This window comes from Otolemur garnettii, unplaced genomic scaffold (assembly GCF_000181295.1).
Source record: "Otolemur garnettii isolate 467f Iridium unplaced genomic scaffold, OtoGar3 scaffold00113, whole genome shotgun sequence".
Taxonomy (NCBI): domain Eukaryota; kingdom Metazoa; phylum Chordata; class Mammalia; order Primates; family Galagidae; genus Otolemur; species Otolemur garnettii.
Window position 1 is genome coordinate 1,806,113 of NW_003852508.1, and position 12,277 is coordinate 1,818,389.

Sequence of the window (12,277 nt, forward strand, 5' to 3'; positions counted from 1 at the left end):
AAAAAAAAAAAAAAAGATTACATCCAGTATTAGCCTGTATAATTCTCTGAAAGTATAACTTTTAACTATGTCACTCTAATACATTTTTTAACTTCCTCTTAAAAATAGCGCTCTCAAAGATGAATAAAAGGCATTAAGAAGTCCTCTATATAGCCAAATGAAGAACTATGAATACTGACTCAGATTTGCAACTTCTACTTAGAAACAAGATACTGTGCTTGAGTCAATTATAAAATTTCTATGCAGTCTCAGCGCCTGTAGTTCAAGCAGCTAGGATGCCAGCCACATACACCAGAGCTAGTGGGTTCGAATCCAGCCCGGGCCCATCAAACAACAATGACGACTACAGCCAAAAAAGATTTCTATGCAAAATACTGCATATAATAAAATTCTATGAGTCATAAAGCTTACCAGTAGTGAAAAAACAGCAACGTACAGTATTATTCCTATCAAAATTTTTTCTTGTAAGCTATATTCACAACAAAACTTTAATTATTACACTTGCTTATTACAGATTAAGGGACACAGCAGGGCTGTTTCTGTGTTTGATGACTTAGACTTAGCATCCACTTGTTCACGCTTACTTATTTTTATAATGAACAAGCAAAACATACATCTTCCCAGCATTCAAGGTAATGCAAAAACAACAAAATTGTCAAAAGTATTGCATTAAATACTGCTTTACCTAGGACTTTTTTTTTCAATTAACTTAATGAAACTACTATTGTAATTCCCTGCAAAAGCAATAATGATTTATTCATAATCTACTAGCTAATCATATTCACTTCGGGCTATCTAAAAAATATGTTTACTATTGACATGTTCAAATCAGGTCCACTCATTACATTTGGCTGGTAAGTCCCTTAAGTGTCTTTTAATTTGCCCTCCCTCTCCTCTACCCAACTTCCATTCTTTGTAGAAATTATCACATTCTGGATTTATCTGATTGCTTCGTACTGTTTTTTTTTTTTTAACACATTTTACTCTAGCCCTCATGTTTCCCATAACATGATAGCTCCTTCTTAGCCACGATCTCACATATTTTTCTCTTTTTCTTTTAATCAGCTTTCTCAGGTTGAACTTCATCTTATATTAAAACAAGTATCATGTCCATCAAGTAATGATGGACAGATAGCATGGCACACAGTGGACTACTATTCGGCTCTGGAAAGGAATGAAATACCAGTAAATGCTACAATAAGGATAAACCTTATGCTATGTGAAAAGGCTAGTCACAAAATAGAATACTGATATGACATAATCCAAGACTTCATGTTATGTGAAAAAAGTTGTATTCCATGCACGTAGTATGCTACCATTTGTATTAAAGAACAAAAACAGTGCAGAAAACTACCATTTGTATAAAAGGACTACACACATACAGAAATACAGACTATAAACAGACTCTGTAGTCTCCATTTTTTACCATGTCAGCTACCACTTTTCAAATTTGTCTTAATTACAAAAATAAAACACAGAAACAAATTTCTAAAGGCAACTTACAAGCAAAGCAGAGTGAACAACAGGGGGGTTGGGATGGTCCATAAATAAAATGAGGCCAGGCAGACATCCCTGATCCTGGACGATGGCTCTTCTATTTAAGGGATCTGCTGCTAGATCTCGTAGCTGGTTAACTACTGATAGAGCATCAGGTTCTTCATTCATGGTGGAGCAGGAAGAATTCATCTTCTATACCATGCACATGAATAAAATCTTCTTAAATTCTATAGAAAAAGTTTGCAAAATTAGTTCTAGGCTGTTGAGGTATATTATGGCATTTGTTAAATAACAAGCATTACACCTTTAAGAAAGAAACAGATAACTCTAAATCACACAAAAACTTAAAAATTGGCAACTCTACAGTTTGAGAAAAGTAAAATGAACATAAGCAATTTATGTGTGCACAATGTTTAGTGAACATATGTCACCTCAACATTCCAATAAATTCCTTCTTAGCAATACACATCTTAACTCAAAAGTCACAATATACAACATCTTTACAGTTCAAGCTTGTAACTTTCACTACACTTCTCAAACTGTAACACTGCCGGTGCTTTTTTTCCTCTGAAACATTTCTAGGCCTAAAACAAGTGTCTCAAGGAAAAGTGACAGCTTTTTTTCTTATTCATCTGTGAACAAAAACTTGGCATACTGGGTCTACAAAAGATAAAATGCCCTTGGAAAAAGGAGGGCAGCAAAGAAGGCTGGAAACCAAGAAAGGCACTTTGCTCGCCCCCAGGGCCACAGAGTGTCAAAGGTCCAAGTGATTCTGGGCTGAGGTGCCCATCTAAGTGTGCCCGTATTCTACTACCTAGTGGAAAAAGCAAGAATCAGAAGAATGAAATAGAATTTGAAGTAATTAATTTGCCAGGTAAGGAAACAATCACAGAAAAGCTTTATGATTGGCTCCAGGTCACAAAAGCTAGTTAGTATAGAACTGGGTGAAAATCTTATTTACTATTTCCTAAACTGTTCCGTCTTTCCACTTTCTACACAGTCCTTTTAAAGTCAGCATATCTCTTAAAAGTAAACAGGGTATTTTAAAAATCCAACATGCTAGGCATACAAAAGCCGAAGAAACAAAATGTCAAGGATTAATCTTCAGATATGCAGCAAGTTAAAAATAGTAACTTCGATTAACCAAATTACACAGTACAATCTTCTTAGGAAGAATAAAAAGATATAAATACTTTCTACAAATTAATGAGTTTAATGTTAATTTCAATAACAATGTCAATTGTGCAGGCAACACAGACAGTTATTCTGTAAGTCCAGAAAGATTACTAATTTTGAAGAAAAAAGGTAATAAAATAGAACTGGCTTATTATGTATCGAAATATACAAAGATAAATGCGGTAGTACTGATTGGAGGAAAGAGGAGAAATAAAGATACTTCTCGCAGGCAGCACTTGTGGCTCAGTGAGTGGGGCGCTGGGCCCACATACTGAGGGTGGCAGGTTCAAACCCGGCCCTGGCCAAACTGCAACTAAAAAATAGCCGGGTGTTGTGGTGGGCGCCTGTAGCCCCAGCTACTTGGGAGGCCGAGGCAAGAGAATCACCTAAGCCCAAGGGCTGGAGGTTGCTGTGAGCCGTGATGCCATGGCACTCTACCGAGGGCAACAGAATAAAACTCTAAAAAAAAAAAAAAACACAAGAGGCTCAGCGCCTGTGGCTCAAGTGGCTAAGGCAACCCTAAGGTGTCCAGTTTGAATCCAGCCCAGGCCCGCCAAAACAACAATGATGGCTGCAACCAAAAAATAGCCAGGTGCTGTGGCGGGCTCCTGCAGTCCCAGCTACTTGGGAGGCTGAGGCAGGAGACTCACTTGAGCCCAGGAGTTGGAGGTTGCTGTGAGCTGTGATGCTACAGCACTCTACCCAGGGGGATAGCTTGAGGCTCTGTCTCAAAAAAAAACCACAAGATACTTCTCGCAAGAAAGTTATTTATGCATTCAATATGAAAGAAGGCTCAACTGAATCAGACCCAGGACCTACTACTGGATAACTGTGATTTTAGAAAAATCCTTTAAACTCTTTGTTTCAGTTTCATTATCTGTAAAATGGAGTTAATTATAGCAGCTACCAAATAGCTTACTAGCACATAGTAAATGCTCAATAAATGGTAGTTATAAGTTCTATGGTGTTAAAATTATTCATAAACAGTATTGGATAACTTCTTAGCAGTTTCAAAAACACTCATACCACATGGCAAAAAGAAAATCATATTCCAGATAAAATGTTTACAATCTGCAAACAAATGCACAATAAAAAAATCTAATATTTGGCAGATACTTTTTTTTTTTTGGAGACAGAGTTTCAAACTGTCATCCTGGGTAGAATAACTTGGCATCATAGCTCACAGCAACCTCGAACTCTTGCGATTCAAGCGATCATCTTGCCTCAGTTTTTCTATTTTCAGTAGAGACGAGGTCTTGCTTTTGCTCAGGCTGGTCTCCAGCTCATGAGCTCAGGCAATCCACCCACTTTGGCCTCACATAGTGCTAGGATTACAGGTGTGAGCCCTCACGCCCAGCGCAGATGCTTTTTTCAAAATGAAAACACTGTAGTGCAATTTTTTTAAATTGAGGACAAAAGAAAAAAGACTGAGTATAACTAAGGGATCTGTGGGTATGTTGCCTCTAGGTGCCACTTACTAGCATCCTATTGCAGTTTTGTTTTTTTTGGCTGGCGCCAGGTTTGAATCTGCCACCTCCAGTATATGGGGCAGGCACCTCACTCCTTGAGGCACAGGCGCCACCCCATATACCAGAGGGGCATCTTGATACAAAAACCAGCTTACCCCTAAGCTTTATAAGCTGTCACCAACACAAATCCTATCCAAAATGAGCCACAGGCGCCGCCCACTATTCAGTCTTTAAAATGAAGGAAATTGTCATTTATGACAACATGGGTGAAATGAAGAACATTATGCTAAGTGAAATAAACTAGCTACAGAAAGATAAATAATGCATGCTGTCACTTAAATGTGCAATTTAAAACAATGTACCTCATAGAAGCAGAGAGCACAATGGGAGTAATAGAGAATGCAGTGGGTATGGAGGGCAGTAAATAAAATGGGAAGATGATGGTTACAGGACACAAAATGATAGGAGAAATAAGAAAGCATTTTTTGACATCTACTGTACAGCATGGTTAATAGTTAACAAAACTGCTGAGAGTAAATTTTAAATGTTCTCACCACAAAAAATATATATCTCAAGTGACAGGTTAAGTATTTTGATTTATTCTATATTATATTCACAGATCATAACATCACTTTGTACCCCACAGATATACATAAATTGTCTATTTATAAAATTGTCTATAATAAAATTTTTTTTTAAAACCAGGAGCAGTGCCTGTGGCTCAAGGAGTAGGGCACTGTCCCCATATACCGGAGGTGGTGGGTTCAAACACAGCCCCAGCCAAAAATAAATAAATAAATAAATAATCAAATTGGGGAAAAAATAGAACAAAATACTCTTGAGTGAAGACCTTTTATATCCCATACTGTCCTTGTAACTAGAGAGTTCCATTCTAACCTAAAGAGGCATTTGTTGACACTATGACATTCTATACTTGTAAGTAAAAAGAGAGGGAAAAAAGTAAAAAAAAGGAGTCATTAGGGCAGCACCTGTGGCTCAAATGAGTGGCTCATAAGCTGCAGGTGGCGGGTTCAAACCCAGCCCCAGCCAAAAAAAAAGGAGTAATTCGATAAATACTCAGTAGAACAATCCTGAAAAAAAATTACAGCCTTCCTATTCCTTTGAAATGAACAAGAATCAAAACAGTGAAAACTTCTAGTCTTTAAAGAGTACTGATATGGAATAGGTTCAAATTGAGAACTGCCTAGGAATGGGTCAGGACTACCAGACAGCATCAAAGATCTTAACTAATACAGTCAGCCCTCTGTACCCCTGAACTTCGTATTCTGAGACTACAGTATCTCGATCCGTGGTTGGTTGAATCCAGGGATGCCAATCTTATACAGGCCAATTGTATAAGAGGTAGAAGCTGTGGTTAAGCACCCCATTTCATGTAGCATTTAAATGAAAATAAGAAAGGCAAATGGAAATCATGATTTGCCTCCCATATTAGAAGGATTTTATATGAAATGTCAGGAGAACCCCTCCCTTGTTAAGATTCATTTTGCTTTTCCTTTGTTATTCTTGATAACAAGTTACACTGACATCCATTTCTAACTACCACACTGCCTGAATTCTGGTAAATGACCAATATTTTTGTCACAAAGGGTATTTTGTAAGAGATACCGATGAAACAGTTAAGAAAATGGAAACAGGGCCATGCCTGTGGCTCTGTGAGTAGGGCGCCGGCCCCATATACCGAGGGTGGTGGGCTGCAACCAAAAAATAGCCAGGGATTGTGGCAAGCGTCTGTAGTCCCAGCTACTCGGGAGGCTGAGGCCAGAGAATCGCTTAAGCCCAGGAGTTGGAGGTTGCTGTGAGCTGTGTGATGCCACAGCATTCTACCGAGGGCGATAAAGTGAGACTCTGTCTCTACAAGAAAAAAAAAAGAAAATGGAAACAGACAAGAAGTTACAACTTTAACCCTACATCATTTTGTGTTTCTGTGTTAATTCTATCAATTTCACACAAATACTCAATGTTTACCTTCAAAGACTAGAAAAAAAAATGTTTTAAAGTAATAATTTCAGGATTCATTCTATCCTACCCTCTCTATTCCCAATTTAGCAGACCTTAAAATAATTTTTAAATAACCCAAATAAACTAATCTAAGCAATTTTACAGCAGTCAATTAACTATAATAACGCAAGCAAAAAAAATTCTCTCCTCTCTATTAAGACAAAAAATTCTTTCTCCTCTTACCATGTTTTACAATAAGCATTGCATTAAGTTCAAGAGAAAATAAATTCTTCTCTAGCTGTGTTTTTATCCAAAACACTAATGCCAAGAAGCATGGATGTGAACAGAATATACCGGGATTACTGCTAAAAAACAAATTCCTAGGCTCTACCCAATCCTAAGTAGGAATCTTTGAAGGTAGGATCCGAGATTTATTTTAATAAGCACATCAGGTGATTTGTGCTACACAACAGAATCACTAAAACTTCATGATCTATAAATGCATGTCTTTTTAACAAGGCTATGGCCATATTAAAAAAACCCTATGCAGAGGCAGGGCCTGTGGTTAAAAGGAGTAGGGCGCCAGCCCCATGTACCTGAGGTGGCGGGTTCAGACCCTGCCTGGCCAAAAATTTACAAGAGACTTTAATTATTGAACAGGAGAGTATGTGAATTTAGGGCTAGGTCTTGGTTTTATAACCAAATTAAGTAACTGGAAAACCATTAGCAGTAGTAAATCTACCCTTTCCTTCCAAACAAACTTACTGGAAGCTCTTGGTTAATGAAACAAAACTGTGGGAGAATTTTTTTTTTTTTTTTTGAGACAAAGCCTCAAGCTATTGCCCTGGGTAGAGTGTTGTAACATCACAACTCACAGCAACCTCCAACTCCTGGGCTGAAGTGATTCTCTGGCCTCCCCCTCCCAAGTAGCTGGGACTACAGGCACCCACCACAATGCCTGGCTATTTTTTTTTTTCTTTTTGGGTTACAGTCGTCATTGTTGTTTAGCGGGTCCAGGCTGGATTTGAACCCTCCAGCTCAGGTGTATGTAGCTGGCTCCTTAGCTGCTTGAGCCACAGGCACCGAGCCTGTGGGATAAATTTTTAGTGGGAAATTAGCATGTGAACAAATTGTGTATGGGTAAAGTTTCTCAAATTTTTAATTGTCAGCAGTAGCTTTTAACATTTCTTTCATGTCAGACCAGCACTTGATGTCCTACAAGATTTTGAATTACTGGCTTGGCACCCATAGCTCAATCGGCTAAGGCGCCAGCCACGTACACCTGAGGTGGCGGGTTTGAATCCCCAGCCGGGACCCGCCAAACAACAAGGATGGCTGCAACCAAAAAATAGCCGGGCGTTGTGGCGGGCGCCTGTGGTCCCAGCTACTTGGGAGGCGGAGGCAGGAGACTCGCTTGAGCCCAGGAGTTGGAGGTTGCTGTGAGCTGTAATGCCACGGCACTCTACCCAGGGGGACAGCTTGAGGCTCTGTCTCAAAAAAAAAAAAAAAAAAAAAGATTTTGAATTACTGTTTAAATATTCATGCCTATTTTAAGATTTTTCGTTGCCTGGCCAGGTGCAGCTAAGAAATCTCGCTAAAAAGCAAATTCTGAATCAGTCGGTGAGGTGAGGTGAGGCCTGCGCTGCTTATCAGGAAGTCTACTTTGAGAAGGAGTAAGATGGTACAAGGGGCAAAGGCCTGAAAGATTTTTTTTTTAACCAAAATTCATCATACAACTTATTGAATTAACTCTCAGATGCTAAGAGCCCCAGAGAGTATATATAAAACCTAAGTCCTTATTCAGTTAAGAGACCTTTAATAAAATAAGCATTAAGATCAAATTCGGCTTTCCCTTTACTCCAAAAGTTAAACGTAACTTTAGGAAGCTGGCTTAACTGCTCTGAACCTGTTTCCTCACAGAACAATCCTGAGAGGTTCAAGATCAAAGAAAGTAAGAACATGAGCCCGTTAAACAGAACCCTGGCAAATACCAAACCAGAACAATAGTTGATCCTATGGGGACTCCTGTTCCGCCAGCATCTTCGTTACTGTCCTAACACTTCAGTACACTAAGTATCACCAAAGGAGATGCTGACAGCACGAATAACCCCAAGAACAGCTTTTTATATACAGAGATGTGAGAGCACAGGTCTCTCTTGAATTAAACCAAACAAAACTATGGCTTCCCAGTCTTAGGAGACATGCAGGTACACAAAACTAATAGAAAGTCACAAAAAAATAACCTGGAGAAATGAAAAAAAGGACATGATACCCACTAATAATGCTAGTGCTAGTAAAAGCAGGGTGAGGCGGGATGGAGAGGAACTGAACAAAGCTAACACTTTCATGAAACACATGGGAACAGGGGTTTCTAAGGCGCCTTACTGGGACGCACTGTTGGGATCTGCCAAGAAGGCAGGCAGGACCCCCCGACCCAGACGGATTCTCTGCCTTGGTGCAGGGGCCGCTTTCCGCGGCCTTCTTGACTGCACAACTACATACCGCTCCAGAGTCTCAATAGTCCACGGCTTGCCGTACCATCAGGGCTACACCTACGAGTGAGGTAGCAGCACCCAGACAGCGCGGAGCCAGCCCCTCCGTTCGCAGCTCCGACCTTGGCGACCGCAAACAACCCAACCAACTCAGGAGCCAAAGAAAGAAAGCGCTGGCCAAGAAAGGCTCTGCAGAGTCTCTCACAGTGACCCTGTCACCTCCGTCAGTTCTGCTGTCCCATTGGCTGATAAGCCCAACGCGAGGACAAAATACCCAATCAGTGAAGGGTTTTTTAGAATGACGCGTTCATTGGTGGTCTAGGCAAATAGACACTAAGCATTCAGTGGAGGAATCCAATAAAGAACCGGGAACACTAGATTGGACCTCGCGACTCTCCGTCCACCAAGCACTAGCCAGGGACTCTCTAGCTTGGAATCGTGGCGTTTCCGCGACACTTCACAGCGCCCGCTGGCAACACTACGCTCGTGCGTACGGAAACTCAAATGAACGAATCTTCTTTAGCTACTCTTTCAGTTCGAATAAAACAATTTCGTAATATTTAATTAGCTTTTGTCTTAATTCATAATCCTTTGGAATTGTTTTGAGTTTTACTGTGAACGTTAGCACATTACACTGGGCGTTCCTTGGCTTTCGTTCATTTCCTCTTGGTGTCCACAGTTTTAGTAGCAGCGGGAAGACTGCAAAGTACAAGTTTTGTTCGAGAAGCAGGATCTTGGCTGGGAGTGGGGGCTTACACATGTAATCCTAGGTGAGTGGATCGCTTGACATCAGGAGTTCAAAGCCAGCCTGAGCAAAGACAATCCCGTCTCTACTGAAAATAGAAAAATCTATCCGGGAGTTGTGGCGGGCGCCCGCAGTCCCCGTTACTCGAGAGGCTGAGGCAAGAGGATGGCTTGAACCCAAGAATTTGAGGTTGCTGCGACCTAGGCTGACACCAGGGCATTCTACCCAGGGCAACAGAGTGAGACAGAGTTTTTTGCCTCTCTGAAAAAAGCAGCAGTGTCTTTTGGAACGAATTTCCTTTCTTTTTTTTTCTTATAAGAGCATTCCGATCAGAACTATTTCTCAAGTTCGTCGTTCATTATTTTTTTTAAATACTTGTTTTATCTATGGGAGTCAAGTTTCTCTTTTGTTTAGGTGTAAATTTTAATTTTTAAAGTGTTTCTCTAAATATAAGTGTAATCTTAACCCGCATGCTAATTTTTGAGAATGATTTATCCATTGCACTAAATAACGTCACTCAACTTCTGGATTCGCTCTTGTACAGATTGATCCTGCCACATAACTCATATATTAAAGTAAGAAGGAACGTGAGAGGCTTCTAAGAGAAAAAGAGCATGGACCATGAATAAACTAGACTTCGGTATATGCTAAGTATCTCCTATATTTTCTCAATGAATTAAAATACCAAATGGTTACTTCTTCAATTTATTTGCGTTCCCTTGCTCCCAGTTGTCCTTTTCCTCCTAAAACACTGAAGAAAAAAACAGGAGCAAAGTAAGCTAAGTAAAAAACAATTACTGGTTACTTTCGTACCAGCAGAAACAAGTCTGGCATGGTTTGAGTTTCCTAAAGCCACAACAGAGAGGCCGTGCTAGGTTTACCCTGAGTCTAAAATAAAAAGAAAAATAGAGATGATGAACAATGTCCAGTGATAAAAGCACCAAACTCATTTTAACAATCAACTAGATCTATGAACTGCTGTAATTGAAAAAAAAAGGAAACAAAAAAATAGTAAATATAGGAATCTGTAAAAAAAAAGTCCAAAGGATATAGTTACATTAAACATAACCTATCTGATTAAGTAAATGAAATTCCATAGAGTATTGTTCAAAACAACTCAAAAGCCCAGAGTAAAGTTACTATCCTTTGCTAAGGTTAATTTGTCTACTAAGAAGGGAAAAAGATACTTGGGATTTTCCCAACTAGTAATTGATGGCAGAGGTTTTGGATACTGTCCACACTTTATATTCCAGAATGTCTTTGTCTTCTGGAAGTGCACAGTCTAAATTTAAATGTAAGCCAGGTGCAGTGGCTCACACCTGTAAACCCTGCACTTTGGGAGGCCAAAAAGGAAGGAAGGCTTAAGCCCAGGAGTTCGAGAACAGCCTGAGCAACATAGCTAGACAGGATCACTACAAACATAAAATTGGCAGGCATGGTGGCTCACCTCTGTTAGTTCCAATTACTCAGGAGGCTGAAGCAGGAGTATTGTTTCAGCCCAGGAGGTTGAGGCTGCAGTGAACTATAATCATACCACTCTAGACCAGCATGAGTGACAGAGTAAAACCCTGTCTCAAGTAAAAGAAATAACTAAAATAAAAAATAAATGTAATCATGCTTTTGCCATAGAAGTATTGAGAGGACTGATTCTTCCTGCAAATTGCCATTACAGAATAAAGACTGGCTTTAAGAAGCCTGAGTCACAAAAAAATTACCAGTTTCTGAAGCACCTGTGGATTATAAGCCACAGGAAAGTCTTTAAGATTTTAATGATTTATATTCTCATATTAAAAATGCCTGAACTTGACACCAATGGAGTTGTACTACCTGCTATCATGAGTCATTGCTTGTTCTTCGTCTCTGATATCTTGCCACAGGACACAGCTGGAAGGTCAAGTTTCTCAACAGCTGTGTTACTTACAACACAAAATACTGGCATTTCATTCATTCAATTCAACACCTATTTTTCAAACACATACAATGTGTCAGAGACAGTCTTAGCTATGGATTCAAAGATACAGAAAATCACAATCCCTGCCCTTAAGAAGCTAAAAGTATAAGGAGCTCAAGGAACCATAGTTTCCAAAACTTTTTTATCAAGCAATACTTTCAGCTTAAAAATATTTTTTGAGCACATAGCTCTGATAGGTGTATGTGTTCATAGATTCTATATATGTACTATAAAACCAATATGTAGATTTTAAAAATGTCAGAATTTTTTAAAGAATGAGAAAGAAATGGAAACTCTGGCTATCTGGTTAAAAATAAAATTGGATTCATATATTACATCATTTACCCAAACTTTAAATTCCAAAATTGGTATTAAAAACCCAAATCTTGAGTGGCACCTGTGGCTCAAAAGGGTAGGGCACTGGTCCCATGTGCCAGAGGTGGCAGGTTCAAACCTGGCCCCAGCCAAAAAAAAAGCTACAAAAAAATTTTAAAAATTAGAAAAATAAATAAATAAATAAATAAATAAATGTTTTAAAAAAATAAAAACCCAAATCTTATGGGGCAGCGCCTGTGGCTCAGTGGGTAGAGCACCAGCCCCATATACTGAGGGTGGCAGGTTCGAACTCCGCCCCGGCCAAACTGCAACAACAAAATAGCTAGGTGTTGTGGTGGGCACCTGTAGTCCCAGCTACTTGGAAGGCTGAGGCAAGAGAATCACCTAAGCCCAGGAGTTTGAGGTTGCTGTGAGCTGTGACGCCATGGCACACTACCGAGGGTGATAAAGTGAGACTCTGTCTCTAAAAAAAATTTTTTAAAACCTCAAATCTTAGAGGCTACATATACAACCTAAAAGCAAGGGGGAACCTTAAACAAAATTAGAAATACAGAAGTCGGCTCGGCACCTATAGCTCAACCGGCTAAGGCGCCAGCCACGTACACCTAAGGTGGCGGGTTCAAATCCCCAGCCCGGACCCGCCAAACAACAA

General features: G+C 39.6%; 1 protein-coding gene across 2 annotated transcripts in view; it reads right to left on the reverse strand.

The window, feature by feature from the left end:
• Positions 1 to 8,819, reverse strand: part of ARMC1 (armadillo repeat containing 1) — a 35,432-nt gene extending 26,613 nt beyond the window's left edge. The window contains exons 1-2 of one of the 2 annotated variants that reach the window (XM_003797233.3): positions 8,604 to 8,819; positions 1,504 to 1,724 (exon numbers count right to left, since the gene is read on the reverse strand). In XM_003797233.3, the coding sequence (XP_003797281.1) occupies positions 1,504 to 1,686 (183 nt within the window). In that variant the 5' untranslated portion in view covers positions 1,687 to 1,724; positions 8,604 to 8,819. Of the gene's footprint in view, positions 1 to 1,503; positions 1,725 to 8,603 lie in introns of those variants that run through there. The other variant, XM_023517556.1, reaches the window with a different exon arrangement.
• Between the last annotated feature and the right edge of the window lie 3,458 nt (positions 8,820 to 12,277).